This window comes from Ceratotherium simum, chromosome 1 (assembly GCF_057802395.1).
Source record: "Ceratotherium simum simum isolate JZ-2026a chromosome 1, ASM5780239v1, whole genome shotgun sequence".
NCBI classification, from domain to species: domain Eukaryota; kingdom Metazoa; phylum Chordata; class Mammalia; order Perissodactyla; family Rhinocerotidae; genus Ceratotherium; species Ceratotherium simum.
This window is the reverse complement of record NC_141900.1, coordinates 14,771,113-14,795,873: the sequence shown is the minus strand read 5'-3', so window position 1 is coordinate 14,795,873 and position 24,761 is coordinate 14,771,113. Positions and strand designations below refer to the sequence as shown.

The 24,761-nt window shown below is 40.2% G+C and overlaps 1 protein-coding gene across 2 annotated transcripts in view; it reads left to right on the top strand.

The window, feature by feature from the left end:
- The window catches only part of RALA (RAS like proto-oncogene A), a 76,314-nt gene extending 60,088 nt beyond the window's left edge, over positions 1 to 16,226 (top strand). For both annotated transcript variants that reach the window (XM_004441470.3, XM_087435471.1), the window contains exons 4-5: positions 5,178 to 5,352; positions 14,248 to 16,226. In XM_004441470.3, coding sequence (XP_004441527.1) covers positions 5,178 to 5,352; positions 14,248 to 14,370 — 298 coding nt within the window. In that variant the 3' untranslated portion in view covers positions 14,371 to 16,226. The remainder of the gene's footprint in view (positions 1 to 5,177; positions 5,353 to 14,247) is intronic.
- Positions 16,227 to 24,761: the final 8,535 nt, after the last annotated feature.

Genomic DNA, 24,761 nt, shown 5'->3' with positions numbered 1-24,761 from the left:
GACCCTTAGGGAGACAAGAAGGATTTCCACAGATGAGGAAAGAAGTCATTTCAGGTGGTTAAGCAAAAAACTGAACCTTATACAAAGCATTCCTTTTTATGTGCACTTGAAAGTCTCAAGAACTTAAAGGATTCTAAGAGAACATTCTTTGCAAAAAAGCATGTCATTGAGAAACTTTTAAAATATAGATTTAGGGCCGGCCCTGTGGCTTGGTGGTTAAGTGCGCGCGCTGCGATGCTGGTGGCCCGGGTTCGGATCCCGGGTGCGCATCGAGGCACCACTTCTCCGTTCATCCTGAGGCCGAGTCCCACATACAGCAACTAGAAGGATGTGCAGCTACGACATACAACTATCCACTGGGGCTTTGGGGGAAAAAAATAAAATAAATAAAATCTTTAAAATATAGATTTATCTGTAAAATTAAGTTTGTTGGTTTCTATAAGGAAGGAGTTTTGTATGTGATAAGGTGCAAAGGTGTTGAAAGTTATGTAAGTGTCAGTACTTATTCATTCATTCAACAAATATTTGAGTGCTTATTATGTAGCAGGTCCTGTTCTAGGTAATGGAATAAATTTTGTCACCATAGTCACCAAAGCTAAAGTGGTATCTCAAGGGAATAAGGTATTTTTATGCCAAGAGAAAGAATCTTGGGCTATTGCTGTTACAGAAAATCAGTGAATCATTCGTTAGTCTTCTGTTGTACCTCCAGTGTGTTGCCCTTCTTATAAATAAAAATAGTCCTGGTGACTGACCGGCAGTAGAAAAGGCATTTTTGAGACGGTCGGAGTGGTTACAGTAGGCATTACATGTGGTCTAACCTGCAAAGTGTAGCATGAATGTCAGCTCCTCTTTAGTCTTCCTAGTCCTCCCCTCACCAAGGCAGAATCCATTATTTCCTCTTGTGTCTGTGCAGTGTGCTTGCAACTGCTCTAGTAGCACACTCACCACACTCTTATACTGAGCTTGATTTATATGTGTTTTTCCTGATAAGGTAAAAACTCCTGAGAGCAGGACCCATTTGTTATCCATCTCGGTATCCATAGAACTCATATTTGTCACAGTTGCTAGCGTATAATATATAGTGCATGCTTAGTAAACATTTGATAGAAATGTTAGAAAACTCGTTTACCTTTTTTGGTTCTCACTTTCCTTATGACAGAAATGAATAAGTTGGACCAGTTTGTAAAGGTACTTTCTATTCTAAAATTCTATAATAACCTCTAAAACTCTATTGAAAAGGAGCTTCACATTAAGCAAAATGTGTATGAAGGTTATAGACATAGCATTCCCTTTCTCTCACATCCAGGAAAGTAACTAATAAAACCAACTTATTAACTCTAAAGAATATCTGCTTCTCACCTCTGAACCCCATAGGTCCAGGTTTTCCGTGGCCATGTTTCTGATAGCATTAATCACATTGTAATTTCAGTATTGGTCTTCCTGAAGTATCTGATTTAGAGTAGCTTAGTAGGTATTTATTAAGAAATAAATTAATGACTATATGACCAGAAGTGCTAGAGTCACAAACACCTGAGTCAGTCTCACATTCCTGGTGGTAGTGACATTGAGTGGTAAGGCACTTGTTATTAACATCTTAGTTCAGGCTGTTGATCAGAAAGGAAATTGGTTAAGAAAGTAGCAGCAAATTTGTTGTTAACCAGCACTGGAAAAAGATTCTGGTAGGCCAAAATCCTCTTCACAAATACATCATAAATTCAATATCAATAATAGTGAGTGTTGGCAAGCTTTTTGCAAGAATCATGTGAGTGGTAGGTAACGTCCCAGCACCCTGTAGTGCTGTACAGCTCAGCATGTGTCACCCAGACACGGTGCTCGGTTAACGTTTGTACTTTCTGAAAGGATGTTTAAGGTAAGTACAAATCAGTGAAGGCTGGAGGTGACTCTGTGTGTGGTCCATAGTATTCGTGTTAGAAAAACGAAGAATTCAGGTCCAGAGAACTTCCTGCAAGCATTGTCTGTTAGAATGGTTGCTACTCCATCCATAATCAGGTGACTGAAGTAATAATAAAAATAACAACACTATGTAATACTCACACAGTGCTTAAAACATACCAGACCCTGTTCTAAGCATTAACATAGATGAGGTAGATACTACTGTATTTCATAGATTTGAAGACGCACATTTTTCACATTTTATCATCTCTTAGAATCAGAGCTGTGTCTTATAATATGACATCTTACAGTTATAATTGGCAGCAGTTTTTCTTAGTGGTACATATAATGCTTATTGTTAGTGACTTCTTAAATGTGATTTTTTTTAAAAAGTATTATTCAAATTTATAAATGAAGAAACTGAAGCACCGGGAGGTTCTGTGACTTGCCCCTGGTCATGCAGTTAGGGATGGCAGAGCAGTGAAAATCCGGGAGGCCTGCCTCCATATTCTTACTTTTGACAACTCTCCTGTGCTGGCTCTCATTAAACAAATGATGGCTCTTTTATAACACCACATGGCCACTGTATTTCATGTTTTTAAAATGCAATATGGTAAGTTTCCTTTTTAAAATATAGCCCTTTTCCCAACTGTGTATTTTTTTTAATGTATTAAGCATTTTTATATAGGGCATTGTTTTTTTAATTAATTATTGAATTATTAAAATATGGCATCATATCATAATATCACTAGTTACTTTGTTAGTATCAATTTTAACCCTCAAGTGAAACAATTAATTGAATACATTTTTTCAGAAAAGTAAAATTGTCTTTATATGATCAACGCTTTCCTTCCACCTTTCTTGTACCTCGTCTTCTCCCACAGGTTTGATCTGATCACTGTGTATAATAATGAAGTTTCCCTCTGTCAGTTTGTAATTTTGCCATGCAGGGGAAATGTCGTATAACATGGAGAACCTCACCATAACGCCCAGTGGACACTTTGGTGTTCATTCTGTATCAGAGGTAGGGGTCTCATGATGAAGAACTATGGGGAACTAAACCTTCTCAGACAGTTTGTTTCCCTTAGATATTCCATTATGGGGAGGCCCTGTGCTGTTTAGTGTGGAAGTTATTGTGTGCTCTGGAGTTAGATTTCTCAGATTCAAATCTTAGTTCTACTTAACTGTGACTCTGAATGAGTTACATAATTTCTCTGTGCCTCACTTTCCTTATCTATAGTAGGATGGCAATAATAATCAAACTACCTTTGTAGGTTTGGGGTGAGGATTAAATGAAATAATGTATTTAAAACAGTGCCTGGCACATTGTGAGCAGTCAGTAAAATGTTAGCAAGAGTGGAGGTGAGGTGGTATTCAGGAGACATTGTCTAAGAAGCATAAGATAGACTTATCTGAAAATAAGCCATGGCGAAGATTTATACTTGGTCTCAAACATTGCTGTAAGAACCCTGCAAAATAAGTGTACTTTGCTGATTTGTCATGCTAATAATCCCTTTAATTTTCTCATTTTCTCATAGTCTAAAATATTTATATTGCTATAATTTCAACATCTCTTAATAATTTCAAAGAAGAGGCATCTGTAACGTAACAAGATAGTAAACCTAAGTCTTACAGATTTCTTTTGTCTATTGATTTTATAAGAGAACATCTTTCTCCAGTAGATTAATAATAATCATTAAGAACAGGTAACATTTATTGTATATTTACTATGTGCACAATTTTAAGCACTTTACTTTTGTGTGTGTGTGTGTGTGTGAGGAAGATTAGTCTTTGAGCTAACATCTGTTGCCAATCCTCCTCTTTTTGCTGAGGAAGATTGGCCCTGGGCTAACATCCATGCCCATCTTCCTCTACTTTATATGTGGGACACAGCATGGCTTGACAAGCAATGCGTTAGTCCGCGCCTGGGATCCAAACCTGTGAACCCTGGGCTGCCGAAGCAGAGCGCGCGAGCTTAACTGCTACGCCACCAGGCTGGCCCTAAGCACTTTACATTTAATCCTCATAGCAACCATATAAGAAAGGCATTGTTGTTCACCCCATTTTACAGATGAGGAAACTGAGGCAAAGAAGTGCTTTGCTCATTCACATGAGTAGGAAGGGCAGAGTCAAGATACCTTTAAAACTGGTGACACTTTCACATTGTATAACTTATCTCTAAATGCAAAATCTCTACTCAGGAGCTGACTTCCAGATATTTCTGGCATGTGTGAGGCTTTAAAAACATTTAGTGGGACTCTTATATCTAATATGATATAATAAGAATGGCATTCCTCTGGGGCCAGACCGTGGTGTAGTGGTTAAGTTCAGGTGCTCCACTTCGGCAGCCCAGGGTTCACAGGTTCGAATCCCGGGCGTGGACCTATGCACCACTTATCAAGGCACGCTGTGGTGCTGTCCCATATAAAGTAGAGGAAGATGGGCACGGATGTTAGCCCAGGGCCAATTTTCCTCAGCAAAAAGAGGAGGATCGGCAACGGATGTTAGCTCAGGGCTAATGTTGGCCTCACAAAAAAACAAAAACAAAAAGAATGGTACTCCTCCCTCTGTGATCCTCCTCCCAAAAACCCATGACCCTAGTTTAATTATGAGAAAAACATCAGACAAATCCCAATTGAGAGATGTCGTACAAATTACCTAACCAGCACCCCTCAAACTGGCAAGGTCATCAAAAACAAAGTCTGAGAACTGTCACAGCCAAGTGGAGTCTAAGGAGATATGATGACTAAATGTCATGTAGTATCCTGGATGGGACCCTGGAACAGAAAAAGGACGTTAGGTAAAAACTGAGAACATCTGAATAAAGTTTGGACTTTAGTTAACAATGATCTATCAATATTGGTTCATTAGTTGTGATAAATGTCCCACACTAACAAAAGATGTTAACAGTGGAGGAAACTGGGTATGGGGTATACAGGAACTCTCTGTACTATCTACAACTTTTCTGCAAATCTAAAACCCTTATAATATAAAAAATTTATTTTAAAAAAAGCATTTAGGGGAAAATTGCATTTGACACTTTCATTTCATACCTCCATACCATATACTCTCTTCTTTGGTGTATTTTTCCTTCATCAGTGAAGTGAATGTGTAACTCAAATGATGGTTAAATAAGGAAGAAGTGTTGCTTATTTTCTACCATATAATAAATGAGCTTGTTGTTATTGTATAGAAACATAAATAAGTGCTAGTTTCAGATGGTGTTTGTTATTTTAGCATGTAGAGGTAATGTTAATATTTCTTTCTCATTTTCTCTTATTCAGGGAGCAGATTTTAAGAGTAAAAGAAGATGAGAATGTTCCATTTCTGCTGGTTGGTAACAAATCAGATTTAGAAGATAAAAGGCAGGTTTCTGTAGAAGAGGCAAAAACCAGAGCCGATCAGTGGAATGTTAACTACGTGGAAACATCTGCTAAAACACGAGCTAATGTGGACAAGGTGAAGTGGCTCTCCTGACTACACAGCGTGTTACAAGGAGGGTGATTTGCTTTACCTCGGCTCCACTTTGTCTAGAGATCCTGTGCGACTGTCAGATAGAGATTTAATACGTGTTGATTTGTATCAGTCCTGAATGCTCAAGTACAATGTATTGGGAATTGCTTACTTTACCTTCTCCTTAGGTTCCTGAGAGACATTGAAATAAAAAACACCGTAGCTAAATGCACCTTTTTTTTTTTTTTTTAGCACTGACAGGATTTTCTGACCTGAATCCCTGCCTCTTTTTTTTTTTCTTATCTTGCTTGGCTGGATAATTTAGAAGGAATTTTGTAAGTCCTCTGAGCTGACACCTGCCCAGCCCCATTTAAGTTCTCAGACGTGAAAGTGCCTCCCAAATTGAAGGAGCCCCACATGAGAGGATTTTAAAATTTCTATTCTTACAACTACACTCCCCACCCTCAGCCTGTTTTTCCCTGAGTGGAGAGGGAAATCCTTTGCCCTGTTCCCTTATCTTCCCACGGTGTTCAGATTGGCACTTCCTGGAGACCAGGGGAGGAACACCCTTACCTCGTTTCTAGGAGCCTTCCCAGGTGCATTTCATCCTGCTGCCGGAGTGTTTGGGAAGACTGCTTGTTGGGCTGAGGCAGCACAGGTTCTTAGAGCGCTCTGGGTGGGGCCTTTTTCAGCCCCCAAGTATCTAGGCTCTACTGAGTGCCTCTCAAACTCTAATGTGCAGAAGAATTGCTTGTAAAGTTTGATAAACACAGATTCCTGGATCTTACCCCAGAAATTTTGGTTCATTTGGTCTAGGGTGGGACCTGAGAATTTGCGTTTCCAGCAAGATTCCAAGTGGCACAGACTGTGGACCGGTGGACCACACTTTGAGTAACACTGCTGTAGGTGGCCTCAAGTTTTAGTGAACTGGTCTGCTTGTGCTTGTAAATTCATAACTCTGATCCAGAAATCATTAGGTTAAAAAAATTAGAGATTCTTTCTATTCATTTACTATAGGTCGTAAGACAGTATCATCACTATCTTAAGCTGATTAATTTTTTTTTTAGTCACATGGTCAGATTCCTATAAGTCCAAGATACCTGTACAATATGAGTGCTACAAGATTTCTACTCAGTATAGCAGTTTCCTCTAAAGTTATGGCAAACATTTGTTAAAGTACTAATGAAAATATGTTTTAAGGTTCAATGTGTTTAAAAATTTTGAAAGGCAACATTGAACATGATCACAGCATATCTATACTTTGTTTCTTCCTATTTGATGTCCTGAGTAGGTTGTAGAACACACTCTAAAATCTATTCCAACTAAGGGGAGTGGGGAGGAGAGGCGAATAGTAACTGACCAAGCTCTGAAGCTGTCCTTATAGCAATCCTTGTGGTGTCATCTGCTGGCATCAGAGGCCCTGGGAAGGTTTGGTAGTGTGCATTATCAGAGCTATCACAGGACAGTAAAAAAAAAAAGGATCAACAGCGCAATGGAAAAATGGTCAAAAAACATAAAAAGGCATATCACAGAAAAGAAATGCAAATTGCTTTTAAACTTGAAAAGAGGCTTAGTCTCACTTATAAAAAGAGAAGTACAATGTAAAAATATAATGACATTTTTTTTACCTGTCACATTGGAAAAAAGCAACAGGTTGCTAGTATACTGTTGACAGGAGTATAGAGAAACAAGGTCTCTTATATGTTTGTGGAAGGGCAATTTGGCAATTGTCTTTTGAAATCATGACCCCAACAATTCAAGTTCTAAAAATTTATTATACAGATAAAATCATACATCCACGCATAAATTTGTATTCAGTGGTAGTCATTGAAGCATTATTTGTAGAAACAAAAGACTCAAATGTCCAAGTGTCCAGTAACAGACTGGTGTAAATTATGGTGTGTCCATATAATGGAGGACTATACAACCGCTAAAAAGGAACGGAGATGGAGCTAAATGTGCTGATATGGAATGATCTGCAACATAAAGTAAGTGAAAAAAACAAAGTGCAGAACTGTGTCTTTAGTTTGCTGCCATCTGTGTTTTAAATGCTCCCTCATACACGCACATGTGTACATCAGAAGGATGTATAAGAATCTAGTACCTGTGGTTGCCACCAGAGAACTAAGTCATGGGTGTATCGTTTTTTCACTGTAAATACCCGTTTGGACTTCTCTGTTGGAAATTTTTGCCATATGCATGTATTACTTTTCAAAAGAGAAAAGTTAAAGGTATAGGGCTATTTTAGTTACTATGGCTGTGTAGCAAAATACACTGCAAAAGCTTAAAGGGTGAAACAACCATTTATTATGCTCATGGAATCTGTGGGCCAAGAATTTGGACAGGGCACAGTGGAGATGGCTTGTCTCTGCTCCACAGTGTATCATGTCTCGGCTGAAAAGCTTGAAGTCTGGGGACTAGAAGCATCTAAACTTAAGGTCTAAAGGCTTGTTCCCACCGGGCTGCTTCAGCCAGGTGATGACAGCTGTTGTCCAGGGATGCCTCCGTTCCTCCCCATGGGACCTTTTCCCTTTGCGCTGGCTTCGACTTTCTCACAGCAGGGTGGCAGAGTTCCAAGGGCAAGTGTCACAAGAGGGGAAGAACCAGGCAGATACCATGTTGCTGTTTATGACACCCAGCCTTGGAAGTTATGCAGCATTATTTCCATCTCATTTTATTGGTGAAGGTAGAGAGTCCCACCCAAGTTCAAGAGGGAGGGGAATAGACTACACCTCTTGATGCACAGTGGCAAGATTCTAGAAAAGTACATAGGTATGAGGTACTGCTGTGGCCAATTTTGGAAAATAGAATCTGCAGTCAATGGTCACGTCTCCAAAGCAGAATTATATTAAATGGGGCTGCTGTAAACGGAGGTACAAGTTCACACTGAAAACTATAATTTCATGCACTGCCACATCCTGAAGAGTGGCTACCAGATAAAGCTACCTCAGTGGCTGAATGAAAGTAACTTGCAGCAACTATTCAGTTTCTAGAATCAGGTTATATTTGGTTTTTTGCTGAGGAAATAATGTAATAGAGCTAATATTCATTAGTGCTTACAAGAACCAGGCACTGTGGCGAGCACTAACCACTTTTTAGATGAGGAAACAGGTGTGGAGAGATTACACGCCTGATTCAAGTTCACAGGGTTGGTGGTGGCATCTGCTGGCTCTGGGTGTGGCCAACTCTGGTACCATGCTCTTTCCTCACTATTTTACTCAAAACAATGATTGGAATACCTATGGTATCTCCCATATTGTATGTCATCCCCTACTAGAAGCCTGATACAGATTTTCTAGGGTAGCAGGTGTTAATATTGTCTCCTTCTGTTAAATTGGAAAGTACCGTGTATTCTCACGGGAAAAAAAATACCAGCTCCCTATAAGATCTTAAGGGCTTGTGCCTTATCTTCATCTGGATTCCAAATAGATCATTGGGTAGAAGTTTCAAAGAGGCAGATTTTAAATCCACCATGTGATAAAGCTTCATGACCATCAGCGTTGTGGAACTGGAGCCTAGCCTGTCTCAGGAGGCCATGCCTGTCACAGAGGAATCACCCAGAGGCTAGAGGACCATCTGGCACACCTGCTTGTGGTACTTACTGAGTGCCAGGTTCATCTGATGACCTTGTTAGTACCCTTAAATTGTTAACTCCAAGGTTCCTCTTTTTTTTTTTTTTTTTTTTGGTGAGGAAGATTGGCCCTGAGCTAACACCTGTGCCCGTCTTGCTCTATTTTGTATATGGGATGCCGCCACAGCACAGCTTGATGAGCGGTGTGTAGATCCGCACCTGTGATCTGAACCTGCGAACCCCAGGCTGCTGGAGCGGAGCACGTGAACTTAACCACTACAGCACTGGGTCGGCTCCTCCAAGGTTCCTCTTAATTTTAAGGAACGTCTTGGAGGAATGGAAAGCAATTAAGCAAGTAGATGTCAAAAAGGATAAGATGATTTATTATGTAGAGAGCCAGTGTTTTCTTGGGGAAAGAATTTTAGTAGAAATGTATTATTATTTTGGGTTTTTTTTTTTTTGTACGAGTAATCCATGAACACATGCGTATTGTATAAAGAAAATTTCATAATATAGAGGAAAAATTATGAGGAAAAAATGAGTCACTCTTCACCCAAATTCCACTCCCCTCCCTGTAGGTAACCACTGCTAACTCCAGGTATCTTTCCAAATGTTTACCTGCATTTAAAGGAGGGCATACAGAATCTAAGGGAAAGTTTGTGTTAGCTTGTCTTTCCCCTTGTATAAATAAGATTTTTATAATATGTATAGTATACATATACTGTGTGTATAGTATTTCTGGGTAGATAGTTTCTGTGGTTTGCTTTTTAAATTTTACAACAAATAGATCTTGTAGTTCTTTCCATGTCATTGCATAGAGATATACCACATTCTTTTTAAAATCTACACAGTGTTTCATTGTCAGGCTTTTTCATAATTCAGCCATTTTCCTAGTAATGGCTTTAGATTGTCTGCAGTTTTGTCTATTACAGACAACACTGCAGTGAACTTGCTGTCCGTGCACCTGTGCAAGAGTAAAAGCAAGGGTGAGTTTTAAATTGTAATGACAAGTCACTCTTCATAGGGCTGTCCGGACCCTCCCTCCAGCAGAGTGAGGAAGCCCTTCCCCGCTGCCCTGCCAGCACCAGTTAAAGCACTTTTAGAGGTCACCAACAAGATGGGTCAATCATTGTTTTAATTTGTGTTTCCTGATTACTAATGAGGCTGGGCATCTTGTAATTGACTCATTGGCCATTTGTATATCTCCTGTGAACTCTGAAATTATTTTTCTTCTGCCCATTGATCTAATGTGTTGTTGATCTTTCTGATTCATCAGCCCACTTTATATTAAGGACATTAACCCTTTGTCCATTTACAGCTGTTGTGACTGTTGTCTCCTCATCCATACCATGTCTTCAACTTTGCTTATTTTTGTCTTTTGCCGTGGAAAAACGTTAAAGATGATGCTGTCAGATTTGTCAGTGTTTTCCTTTATGACTTGGGGGTTTTGTGGCTTCCTTTGAAAAACTCTCTACCATCCTAAACTTAAAACTTTTCTCTAATTTTTTGCTTTCTTTTTGTGTTGGCTTTTATCGTAGATCCTTAATCCATTTGAAATTTTAGTATTGTCCATGGTGTGAACGAGCAGCTGCCAAGTACTTAAAATGAAGAAACTACTGAAGCCAAAGGTTTAGATTTAAGCCAGTGGCCCATGATGCTTTTAAGAGAGATGTTGGGGGGCCGGCCCTGTGGCTTAGCGGTTAAGTGTGCGCGCTCGGCTTACTGGCGGCCCGGGTTCTGATCCAGTGCACGCACCGACGCACCACTTGTCCGACCATGCTAAGGTGGCGTCCCACATACAGCAACTAGCAGGATGTGCAACTATGACATACAACTATCTACTGGGGCTTCGGGGAGAAAAAGGGGGAAAAGAAAAAGGAGGAGTGGCAATAGATGTTAGCTCAGGGCTGATCTTTCTCACAAAAAAAAAAGAGAGGTTGGTCATTTCTAATAATTTTTATATGTTTTTTCTACTGTAATTATTCTAAGCTAAGCATTCTGAGCCTGTGTTTGTATTTGTCTAGTTTTATTTTATTTCACTTCATGTGAGAAGAAGAGGGATTTCCGATGATCTCTAGTCTGAAGTTAGAAGAGCCAAATTTTGTACATACCAGGTTGCCTTCAAATGGGAAAAAATAAAGAGGGAGCCTGGAAGAGAAGAAGAAGGTGGGAAGAAATGAGGGAGAAAAGTAATTTTGAAAGTGTCTGTATTAAAAGAGGTTGGAGGAAGCCCTGTGCTTTGGACATTGTCATTTGTCTGAGTTCATCAAAACCAGTTCTTTATTCTTATCCCTCTTTACTCATTTCCTTCCACTTGGCAGTTGAAACAGGGCTTCCTTTAGCTTTAATTCATTCCATTAGCTGATGCAGACTTTAAGTTTCCCACTGCATTTGCTAGTTAAGATGACCTTGGCGGTTTCTAATACGGATTTATTTGAAGTTTATTGCAGATACTCATCTAAAATTAGAAATTAAACCTTATTCTAATATCCGTTCCATAGTGGTATATCCGCATCAGAAAGCAGTACTGGGAGTACTCTAATAATTACACATGGTTAGCTTGGAAGCTTCCTGCCCCGGCTGGTCAGCTGTGGACTTGAAGCAGAGCTGTTCCGAAATCTCCCCTCTCCAGGGAGGTCGGGCTGCAACAGGAGGGGCAGGAACTCGTGGGGTTCATGTCACCCATGTGTTTCAGCCTGTGAAATTCTTTGAGGAGTTTCTATTCTCAGCTTTTTCCTTCTTTAACCATTTGCACCCCTCGTATTGGTCCTGTGTCCATTTGACTCAACCCATTAGTCTTTGATAGCTTCCTTGCTTTCTGACTTAACGTTTCTCACTCCAGATCAGGAATCAGCCATTCATGTAAGGGACCCTGGTTCCATTGGTGGGAATGGTATTTAGCAGCCAAAACCTGGGGACTAATTTGCTCATTGCTATTGGGTTGTCATTGCCTTGTGGCCTTTCAGTGAATAGTGCTAGGAAATATGTATTATTAAAAGGAAAAAAATCTGTGATTATACTGTTATTTCCAGTTCAGTTTTAGCATTCAGGACTTTAACCTCTTTGATTCTGTATTTATATCTTTTCTCTTACACTGCAAGTCTTGGTTCCTAGACTATTTTAACATAATTACTCACTTGCATTATCCTGCAATATGTGTGTGTGTGTGTATATATATATATATATTATATTATATATATTATATATATAATATATTATATATTATATATAATATATTATTATATGATATATTATATATAATATATTATTATATTATATGATATATTATATATAATATATTATTATATTATATTATATATTATATATAATATATTATTATATTATATTATATATTATATATAATTATATATATATATAATTATATATATATATATATATATAAAATCGTCCAAAAGAGCAATACCGCTAACAGCTAAACTACAGAGTGAAGTTTAAGATTTGTCGTGTTTTGTTTTTTGTTTGTTGAGATTTTGTTTTTATTTTTATTCTTAGCATTTATTCTAAGATGTGAATTGCATACCTGTGTTTTATTTATTTATTTGTGAGGAAGATCAGCCCTGAGCTAACATCCGTGCTAATCCTCCTCTTTTTGCTGAGGAAGACCGGCTCTGAGCTAACATCTATTGCCAATCCTCCTCCTTTTTTTTCCCCAAAGCCCCAGTAGATAGTTGTATGTCATAGTTGTACACCCTTCTAGTTGCTGTATGTGGGACGCAGCCTCAGCATAGCCAGAGAAGCGGTGCGTTGGTGCGCGCCTGGGATCCAAACCCAGGCCGCCAGTAGCAGAGCGCACGCACGTAACCGCTAAGCCAGGGGGCCGGTCCACATCTGTGTTTTAAAGTCTCTTGAAATAATTCTTTTCTCTGTATGATTATGTCACCAACTTGATGTATAGTCTTATTTGTTTCAGCTTGATTTTCAGTTTTTAGCAATTGCAGTTGTGTAATTTTTTAATTTCCTTTTTGAATATGTAAAACATTTACATTTCCAAAGTAGAAATTATACAAAGTATATTCAGAGATGCCTCACTATTCCCTCTACCCTGTTCCCTTCCTCCTGAAAATGAAATTGTTTATTAGTGTTTTATTTATCATTGCATTGTTTATGTCTCAAATGCAAGCAAATACATGTAACTCCTGTTCTACACACACACACAGTGGCGCTCTACTTGGGCTGTTTGGCCCCATGCTCTCTCTGAGTTTCCATGAGAGAGCTTAGGCATGTTTGAAAAAGCATGTCAATCATTACATAATATACATTTGTTTACTTACAGCATTCATTATCTCTTTTATATTTGTTTTTAATCTTATTGAGTGTTTTTTATTCCAAAAATAATAAGTGAATTTTTTTTTAAATCCCGAATGCAAGAGTGTGGACCATGAAACTTATTCATCCTTTTATCATCTACACACTCATAACTGTTTATATACAGTGTGCATCCCTAGCCTTTCAGGCCCTTCTCTGTGTGCACGCAAACATTTGTTATTGATATTTAACTTTTGAATTGTTACACTGGTAATTTTTAAATTATTGTGCTAATATTTCTCATTACTTGCCAATTTCTAGACATCAGACAAAAATTGATAAATTCTCAAATATATATAGTGCAACAAACAAAATTGTTTTCTAGTGCCTGGTATCAAAACGGCACAGGAGGGCCAGCCCTGATGGCCTAGTGGTTACAGTTCAGCACACTCTGCTTCAGCCACCCAGGTTCGGTTCCCAGGCACGGGAACACCTGTCTGTCAGTAGCCATGCTGTGGCGGCGGCTCATATAGAAGAACTAGAACTACTTACAACTAGAATATACAACTATGTCCTGGGGCTTTGGGGAGGGGAAAAAAAATGGTAAAGGAAGCACTCATTTTCCTCATTTCTGTTTCTGAAATGAGCTGAAGAAAAACAAGTTAAGTATAAATTGTATTAAACATTGATTACTTTAAAATATAAATTGACAAAATACATTTACTAATTATAAATTACTCAAATGTAATCCATTGAGTTTTATCTTTGGCGCTGTCATCACTTATAGTGCTTTTTTCATTGCTATCTTGAAAATTGGGGTGGCAAGATCAGGTTATATTATGTGAACATTTTTACCAAAAAGTGTACTTCAGAAAATTTCCCTATTTTCCCATTTTCTCAATATATTTGGAGAAGGAGACTTTAGTTTTGGGCTGTCCTCTCCTTATACTCCCCAAATAAGAGCTCTTAAATATTTATTCTTACATTATTCCCAAGATTTGCTGCTGTGATTCAGAGAGGTACCAAGCTCATATTATCTATTTCCCCTATTTTCTTTTTTCCAGGTATTTTTTGATTTAATGAGGGAAATTCGAGCCAGAAAGATGGAAGACAGCAAAGAAAAGAATGGAAAAAAGAAGAGGAAAAGTTTAGCCAAGAGAATCAGAGAAAGATGCTGCATTTTATAATCAAAGCCCAAACTCCTTTCTTATCTTGACCATACTAATAAATATAATTTATAAGCATTGCCATCGAAGGCTCAATTGACTGAAATTACTTTAACATTTTGGAAATTGTTATGTATCACTAAAAGCATGAATTGGGACTGCACTGAAAGTCAAATTCACTTAAAAAAGAAATTAATGTGGCTTCATCAAGAAGCAAAGTTCAACTTTCATAATTGCCTACATTTATCACGGTCCTGAATGTAGTGTGTGAGCTTGTGTTTCATGGGCAGTCTTTCTTGAACTGTTAAAGAGGTAAGATGGGGGTGGGATTTGGAGGAAAGGCTACTTCCTCTGGTTGATTATAAAGCTTAAATTTTCTATCATTTTAAAATGTCTTGGTCTTCTGCCTTGAAAAATGACAATTGTGACCATGATAGTTAAACTGTACCACTTTTTTTAACCATTGTTATGCAAAATGTAGAAGAAAAAGTTATTGGCATGATTGTTGCATATAGTTAAATTGAGAGTAATTCATCTGTGAACCTGCATTAATTACCTGGTGATTAACTTAGAAAAGTGGTGTAAACTTGTACATGGAAATTTCTGAATATGCCTTAATTTAGATACCGAAAAATACCCAGTTACGTCATTCTGGGTATGTCCTCACTGGCGCCGGGGGCGCATTGCCCCATGTGTCCTGGTGAGAGAATATATGCCTGGTATGGAGTACAACTTTTGTATAGAAGATTCTTGAGAAATAACTGTCTGCTGGGAGTCTATCCAGATTTAAAATGTGTGCCATACTCTGGTTCTTACAGTTCCAGAGCTGCTTGATCGCTTCTAGTTCACTGTCTAAAGTGAAGGGTCGGCATGTAAGTGTAAGATAATTTTAGACTGAGGATTCAGCTCCAGTTATGTTTCAGCGAACCCTCTTTAAGATGCTGTCCCTGGAAATCCCTTTCTGCAAATGGTGAGCCTGTGTTAAGTGTTTGATCTCTTTGGAGCAGGGCACAGGAAAGATGTCAACAGTGCTAATGCATTGTGCACCAGAACACTTTGGGAAAATACTCATACTTGCCACCTGTTAATTTCTAAATTTGTACCCATGAGGTTACAGTTGGGCTATATGGGAGTTCTTAGGAGTATTTGTAGTCTGTTTGTGTTCATAGTGAAGGACACTGTAGCTACGCTTTCCTAAAGTTAACATCAAGAAATCAAACCCGAGTATAGTGCAGAAAACATGTTTGGCATACACAGACCAAACATTAGGCCTGTGTCACCGTTGTGTGGTGTGTCCACTGGAAGAATTCTACCACGCTATTTGGGAACATAATTTCAATGGGAAATATACCACTGTCAGATATTTCTTTTTTTCTTTGGAGTGGGGCTAGGACAGTTGATTCAACAAAGTTTTTTTCTTTTTGCCCAGTCTTAATTTCAACAAATATGTGTTCAGGCATTCCAGGTAACGGATGTGTACGTAAAGTTAACAGAAATAGGCTTTTTAGGAACTCAACTCTTTAGATATTATATCTGGCTTGTCATGTTAAATATTTGTCCTTAGAGGGTTTGAGATGTACATCTTTCATTTTGTATTTTTCATAGGCTATGCCACGTGCAGAATTAAAGTTACCGATGTAACGCTGGCCCTGCGGCCCGCGGCCTCCTTGTGTGCTCATTGCAGTCTTCTTTAACCAGGGGTCCTAACCACTAACATTGTGACTTTGCTTTGAGACCTTTCCTCTCCTGGGTACTGAGGTGCTATGAAGCCAGCTGACAAAGATGCATCACATGTCTTCGGCTGATGCCACTACCCGATTGGTTTATTTGCAATATGAGCCATTTAAAGACCAATAAACTTCCTTTTTTTAAATGTTTGTGGTGTTACTTGATGTTTACGATACAACATGTAAAGTTCAGATTTATCAACCTGGGCCTCTTTACCAAAGATTAAAAACAACTGAATCTTTCTAGCTGTCAGTTTAGGGACTTCTTTTGTGTAATGCCTTATTTCCTGAGTAACAGTATCATCACGCCCGGGTTTAATCAGGGCTCAGAAATGGAAGAGTCCCATGTGCACAGTTAACATAAGAGAGACTCAGGCTGTCATGAAAATCACAAATGTGTACTTACTTTTAGAATACTACTAAACTCTAGAATGAGTAGGTGACAGCTTTATATTCATTTTCTAATCAGAATGATCCCCAGAAACAATTTAATTTCCAAATTGTGACAGGAGGAAGCACCCTGTTACCATTTCTCCAAGCTTCAGGCCGTTCTCTTTCACATTTGGTGTCTGGTGGGAAACAGTGGCCTATTAACTATCAAGTAGCCTGTGGGTTAGAGCACAACCTTTCAAAATCGAGTTCATTTTAATTTTTTACTCATAAGCAGTGCCAGAAAGCACATATTTAATTTATAATTGGCAAAATTTTAACCTCAATGTATGGACCATTTTTAACACCAATGGGGTATGATGTTAAATATTATGTACCAAACGAAGGTTAGATTAAGTTCTAGTCTTACACTAAACTAGAATGTCATGTCTCAAAATTTTGTGACAAGGATGCAAAACTTAAAATATGGCAACCTTATATTACTGCCTTAAGAGTAAAACTATCAAAGCATTTACCAAAAGTTCCTGTAAAATTTTCAAAGGAGTACTTTTTATCTAATCCAGTGTTAGAAGTCTCCTTTAACAAATTACTTAGGAAGTCAAGAGTGGCAGGTCAATAGAGGTCTTCATTCATGCCTTTCGTTTCAGTAGACGTTTATGGACTGCCTGCTGTGGGCACTGTGGGGAATGTAACAGGTGAAGGACAGGCATGAGTTAGAGGCAATTCCAGAGATGCACCCTGAAGAATGTATGTCCGTGCCCCATGCATAAGGAAAGGGAAGGAAGTTTTAAAATAAGTCTAGGTCTCCTTACTCTGGGTTAGGCCCCCTATTTCTTATGGTTGTCAGTCCTTATAATAATAGCAAGCACATAGTGCATCCTGCATGCAAGATACTGTATGTATTTAACATTAACCCTGTGAGGTAGGTGCTATCATTAACCCCTATTTTGCAGATGGAGAAACAGGCATAGAGCAGTTGAATAACTTGCCCAGGGCCACAAAGCTAGTAATTATTAACTTGCACTGGAAGCAAAGTAGTCTGGCTCCGTGGCTCCGAAGTCCATGCTCTTAATCATTGCACAGTGGAGGAGAAGCAGAGTGGAGACTAGAATTAATTATTCAGTAGCCTGCACTAAGGTGGGCAACTTCCCCAAGGCTGCAGCCACTTTTTCAGTGATGGTCCTCAGAAAGCTTGCAGAGGCTGCTGTGGACGCAAAAGAGGTCTCTTGTGTTTACAGTGGTTGCCAAGAGAAAGATCGAGTGCTGGGAGGGAAAACCTTGTGCAGAGCTCAACTGTGGAGTCAGGACTTACAGTGCTTTTTCCATCACGTCAGTAAAGAGGCAGCATCTCTTTGGCAGGCCAGAAGCTCTCTTCCCATATTTTTTTAACTGCTGAATAACTTCCCAGTCCTTTGCTCCAGCACCGCTGCATGCAGCTGTTGTGGACAACTGCCTGTAGATGCGTGAAGAGTGGGCAGGGAGGGAGGTTGGCCCTTTGTATTCTCAGTCCTTACAGAAACACTGTTTCTGGGGATAGAGAGGGGGTGGGGGAGCATTGAACATCTGTTCCAAAGAGGCTCTGAGAGCTGTGATAACCTGCATGGCTAATCTGAAAGGACAAGATTGCTTTCATCAAAAGCCCCAAGGAAAATAGTTGGAGTGTTGAGGTGCCTGCAAATGCCTAGCAGTTAGAAAATGCTCCTAAGGTGGGGCCGGCCCAGTGGCGTAGTGGTTAAGTTCACGCACTCTGCTTCAGCGGCCCGGGGCTCGCATCCGAGGCGCATACCTACACGCCACTCATCAAGCCATGCTGTGGAGGCATCCCACGTACAAAGTGGAAGAGGATTGGCACAGATGTTAGTTCAGGGACAATCTTCCTTACCGGAAAAAAAAAAGCTCCTAAGGGCAGAGTGTTTCAAACAGCCAAAAAAATCAGAGTCAAGGCTTGTTGAATTGGAAGAGAAAGGAGCAAGAGAGAGCTAACTTCTGGGCCTCCGCTGAAAGGGAACTCCACTGGAGGAAGTGCAAGGAATTTAAGGCTGCAGCCCTGAGAGTTCCTTTATCACATGCCAACTCTATCTGTTTGCTTGTTTATGGGCTGATCTCTGTAAAAGATGCCAGATTTGGTGGAAAGATATTAGATGGCTGTCCTAGAATCCTAGAGGTTGGCTTAGAAGGGACCCTAGAAGCTGTTCCCTTAGTTTACAGGCCAGAAGAGAGAAATAACTTGCACAAGATCACACGAGTAATGAAAGAACCAGAATTAGAACGCAGGTCTTCTGTCTTCTAATTCCAGCTCTTCCCATTTACCTTTCCAAGTTCTGGGTGGCAGCTGAGGGCGCTTTAAATGGAGACAGCACAATAGAGACTAAAGATTCCCAGAGCCTGAGGAACTGAAATTTGAATTCAGCCTCCATCCCCTCTCACTGGCCTTGAGGAACTTCTACAAACCTCAGGTTCTTGATTGTAAAACAGGCATTCATTGTCTACCTCCTAGGATTATTGTGAGGATGCACGGAGAATAAGGTATTTTTATTATAGGGCATATATTTTTTAAACACACAGAAAAGTTTTAACCATGCCTGGCCCCATTCTCAATAAAAAGTATCTGGGGCCGGCCTGGTGGTGTAGGGGTTAAGTTCACTCGCTCCGCTTCGGCGGCCCGGGGTTCGCAGGTTCAGATCCCAGGCGTGGACCGACCGACGCACAGCTTGTCAAGCCATGCTGTGGCAGCATCCCATATAAAGTAGAGGAAGATGGTCAGGGATGTTAGCCCAGGGCCAATCTTCCTCAGCAAAAAGAGGAGGATTGGCAACAGATGTTAGCTCAGGGCTAATCTTCCTCACACACAAAAAAAGTTTCTGTGTGACATTCTGTTTGGCATTGAATAAACCATGCAAATACCTCCTGAGTCCATATATTTTATGTTGGCATGTGAGGAAAAAAGGAACTAGGAGACTCTGCTTGAAGGAGCTCAAGATTCAAGTTGCCCCACCTCTGTACTCACTGAATCTTAGCACTGAAAGGATCTTCAGATGACAAGTCACAGGGACACGAAATGAAGTCTGCAGAGACCAGGTGGCCGGTGCAAGGTCACAACTGGAGAGGCAGGATCAGGGAATTTGGGAATTTCATTCCCAAAGAATACTTTTAGAGCAACCCGTGGTACCAGCTCCAAGAGCCTGTGGAGTTTGACTAGCAAGCCCCATCACATAGGATGTGAGTGAGGTTGCATTTTGGGAAGAATGGGGTGGTTCACTGACTCAAACCACAAAAGTAGACTAGCCTGCCTTCACCTTCATTTTGGGAGTCGACTTGCATCAAAAAGGCAACCTTCTTGAGTGGCCAATCGCACGAGTGAGGTGTGGGGGTGGAACGGCTCCTACGCCTACATATACACATCATGTCTTGCCTCTCCCTCATCCTGCCTCCAGCAAATGACACACCTGAAATCGCAGAAGGAAAATACTGTAGATCTCAGGAAAGGGATAGTAAATGAAAATAATACATGATGAAATCAGCTAAATTGTGAAACCTAAATCGCAGTTGTATTTATTCTGAGACCGAGTAACATTCATGAGCTTGTATCAACACAGGATTAAAAAAAAAAATAGAAAAAGAAAAACAAGAAAACAAGGAGCCGTCCTTTGTGGAAAGGCCAGCCCCAGCTGTACCATATCCAAGTTACCTCCCTGTTTCCTCTGCCTCACCATGTATCTGCCAAGTAGAGATGGAAACCTTCAATTCAGGACAATCAGCAACTGCTTTGTGAGTTTGCTCCTCTGCTGGGAAAGGCTTCAGCTCTGTCATTGTCCTGATGCCCCAGACAACCATTTCCCAGGAGAGAAGGCACGAACCTTCTAAGAGGTCACCACACCAAGTGGACCTTGGAAGGCCAGCCTGTGATTGTCAGGGCCTGCCCGTCTCAGCAGGGCAGCAGCGCGGCACGCTTCTACAGTGGAAATCTCTAAGCTGGGGAGCAAGTACTTTTGGTTCCCTGACAGACTGTTTATTCACTTATTCATTCATTCATCAAACTTAATTCTTAATTTTTCTCCATCTTTACTGCCTCTGTTCTGATCCAAGCAAAAAAGATGTGGTAGGCTGGAAAATGCCCCCTCAAAGATGTCTATGTCCTAACCCCCAGAACCTGTGATTATGTTATTACTTTACATGCAAAGGGGACTTTGCAAATGCGATTAAGTTAAGGATCTTGAGATGGGGGATCATCCCAAATTATCTTAGTGAACCCAGCGTAATCACAAAGATCCTCAAAAAGGGAGGCAGAAAGGTTAGATTAGAGCCAGAGAAGGAAATAGGACAACAGAAACAGAGAGCCAAGCAACGCAGGGCCACGACCCAAAGAATGCAGGCAGCCTCCTGAAGCAGGAAAAGGCAAAGAGCGGATTCTCTCCTAGAGCCTCAGAAGGAACACAGCTCTGCTGACACTTCGATTTTAGCCCCATAAAACCCACTTGGACTTCTGACCTCCAGAACTGTAATATAATACATTTGTATTGTTTTAAGTCACTGGGCACGTGGTAATTTATTACAACAGCAATGGGAAACTAGCTCACCAAGCTCACTGGGTCCCGCATGGTCTAGTCCTGACGAGTCCCCCCATCCTACACTACGCTCCTTCCCCCTTGCACTCCATGTTTCAGCACCACACTGGTGTCTTTCAGCCTTTCCTACTTCAAGGCTTAGCACATGCTCACCCCACTGCCAGGAAAGCTCCTCCTCTTTGCTCTGTGGCCAATATAGCAGACACCATTGGTTTCCTTCCCCAATCCATTCCTCCACCACCCCTCTTCCTTTCTGGCAGAGCCCAATTTTGTGCAGGAATCTACTCTCTTCTCTATGAAGACAAGCCTGAGGCCCAATCCTACCTCCAGGGAGTGAGTCACTTATGACTGGTCTAAGCAAACAGGGTGGTTCCATTCCCCTTGTCATGGATTGGATTAGGCACCATGTGATTCTAGCCACCAAGGCTTGAAGAGATGCCGGCTTCAAGGCTTCAGGGAAAGGTTTTCTGCTAAAAATAGATGCACAGGGAGTAATGGCTCCTTTTCTGTTGGTCATGCTTGTATCTGCACATAACATGTGGAGCTGTGACAGCCATCTCAGAATGAGGAGAGATGAGCTGACATGCCGATGACAGCGAGGAGGAAAATGAAGGGAACCTGGGTTCTCGATGACATTGCTGAGTTGACTAACATGGAAGTTTCCTTATTTCTGGGCATCTTACAAGGGATGATACATTTTCCTTATTATTTGAGCCAGTTGAGCTGGGGTTTCTGTTACTTGCAGCCAAAAGCATCCTAACTGATATAAATGGTTAATTCCTTCTCATCCTTCAGATTGAAGCTTAATTGTTACTTTCTCAGGGAGGACTCCCTGAGCTTCCCCATAGATCAAATCCCTGTCTATTAATTGTATATATCTCTCCTACATAACACTTAGTAGTAATTGTACTCTTATTGGCAGAAGTAATTAATATTTGTGGGCCCCCCCAGACTATAAGTTCAATGAGTTAGCAACCATGTCTGCTTTTACTCACCATCATCTCCCCCTGGCAGCACAGGGCCTAGTACAAATTAATGCCCAACAAGTATTTGTTGGAGTGAATGAGGCTAGCGCAGAGATAAAACAGCCATAGGAGGGGCCGGCCCAGTGGCATAGTGGTTAAGTGTGTGCGTTCCGCTGTTGGCGGCCTGGGTTCGGATCCTGGGCGTGCACTGATGCACCACTTGTCAGGCCATGCTGTGGCTGCATCCCATATAAAGTGGAGGAAGAGGGGCCTGGATGTTAGCCCAGGGCCAGTCTTCTTCAGCAGAAAGAGGGGGATTTGCATGAATGTTAGCTCAGGGCTGATCTGCCTCACAAAAAAAAAAAAAAAAAAGCCACAGGAGCCTTCAGACCAGAAAGAAGAGAGACAAGTTCTGTGAACAGTGTAAAACAACACAGGAAGCGCTATCAAGGTGTGAAAAAGTCCTGTGAGAAGAAAGAAGTGGGGAGTCGCCAAGTCACTAACATCCATGGAGCAGTGTTATCTATTTAACTTTTTACTAGGGAAAATTTAATCATTCATAAGAGTAGAGAGAACAGTATATTAACACACCCTCCCCCATGTACATTTCCTCCAGTTTCAATAAGTATTAACATTTTGCCACTTGTTTTCATCTCTTTCCCCAACTACATTTTTTCTCTGGAGTATTTTAAAGTAACCTCAAGAAATTATACTATTTTACCCATTAATATTTCTGTTTTGTTTTGTTTCTTTCTGAATATTTTAAGACAAATCCCAGAGAGCATGTCATTTTATCTATAAATACTTCAGCACATACTTTCAACAACTCAAGATGATTTTTGTATATAAACATAATATTTTGAGTGCCCAGCTAGCTCAGTCAGTAAAGCATGAGACTCGTATAAACATATCATCATCACACCTAACAAAATTAATAACAAGTCCTTAATATCATCTAATACCAGTCTATTCTGTTTTCTCCAAAAAAGTCTTTTTATAGTTTTTTTGTTTTCTTTTTTATAGTTGGAGTCAGGATCCAAATATGGTACCCACATTGTATTTTATTACATGTTCAAGTCTTTTCTTTTATAAATTTTTATGTTGGAATAATTTTAGATTTACAAAAAAGTTGCAAAGATTGTACAGAGAGTTCCTGTATACCCTTCTCCCACTACCCCTAATGTTAACATAACTAAGGTACACTTGTCATAACCGATAAATTAACATTGGTACAACACAATTAGTTAAACCACAGACTTTATTATATTTCACCAGTTTTCCCACTTTTTCTATTTCACAGTCCAATTCAGAATCCCATATTGAACTTAGTCTTCATGTCTCCTTAGTCTCTTCCAGTCAACGACAATTCCTAATGAAGATGAGCTGAAAGCATGTGGGCACAGGCCCTGGGACACAGCAGACACTCAATAAGTGTGACCTCTCCCCACCTTACCCTCACCAGCCACATGTCTCAATCCCACTCCTGTTCAAGGCCCACCTCATACATCCTTCCTCTTTGCAGTGGTGAGCACTGGGGATACAGAATAGTGGGTCTCGTCTTCAAAAGATATGTGGTTTATGGCCAAGGTGTGGGAAAATACACATCTTGGAGGGCAATTTGGCAGGATCTATTAAAATATAAAAGGCACCTACCTTGGGCCAGCCCCGTGGCCTAGTGGTTAACTTGGGCATGCTCCGCTTCAGTGGCCCACGTTCAGGTCCTGGGCACGGACCTACACTACTCATCAGTGGCCATGCCATGGCAGCGACCCACATACAAAGTAGAGGAATATTGGCAACAGATGTTAGCTCAGGGCAAATCTTCCTCAAGCAAAAAGAAGAAGATTGGCGACAGATATTAGTTCAGGGTCAATCTTCCTCAGCAAAAAAAAAGAAAAAAGCACATACCTTAATATTCATAAAATTCCCTTTTTCTGTATCTCCACTAGAGAACCAATAACATATGTGCCCCAAGTCATGTACAAAGGGGTTCGCTGTAGCACTGTTTAAGGTGGAACACTGAGAACCACCTAGATGTCTAGGAACAGAGGAATGGCTAAACAGAACATAACATAGTCATACAATGAAATACTCTACAGCAGTTTAAAGGAACAGACTAGAGATGTTTATCAACAGGGAGATCTCTAAAATAATCTTGAGTCAAAAGTGCATCTTGCACCATGACACAAACGTTATAACTTTTATGTAAAACTCATATGTAAAACAACACCATATACATTCCATGAGCTTGTCTATCTTGGGGAAAGTATTTTTTAAAAGATCTAGATGGATATACCTCAAATACATAATAATGGTTACCTCCGAAAGGATGGTGGAAAAGGAAAGGATTTAATCTATCTTATTTTACCATTTTAAAATGAAGACTAGGGGCTGGCCCGGTGGTGTAGTGGTTAAGGTCATGTGCTCTGCTTCGGCGGCCTGGGGTCCGCAGGTTCGGATCCCGGGTGCACACCTACGTACCACTTATCAAGCCATGCTGTGGCAGCATCCCACATAAAGTAGAGGAAGATGGGGACGGATATTAGCCCAGGGCCAGTCTTTCTCAGTAAAAAGAGGAGGATTGGCAACAGATGTTAGCTCAGGGCTAATCTTCTTCACACACAAAAAAAATGAAGAATGCATTCATGTACTACTTATATAATTGAAATAATTTTTTAAGTACGTGATTACACATATGCAAAAAAGGCCTTACATCTAGAATATATAAAGAACTTCCAAAACTCAACAGTAAAAAAAAAAATCCA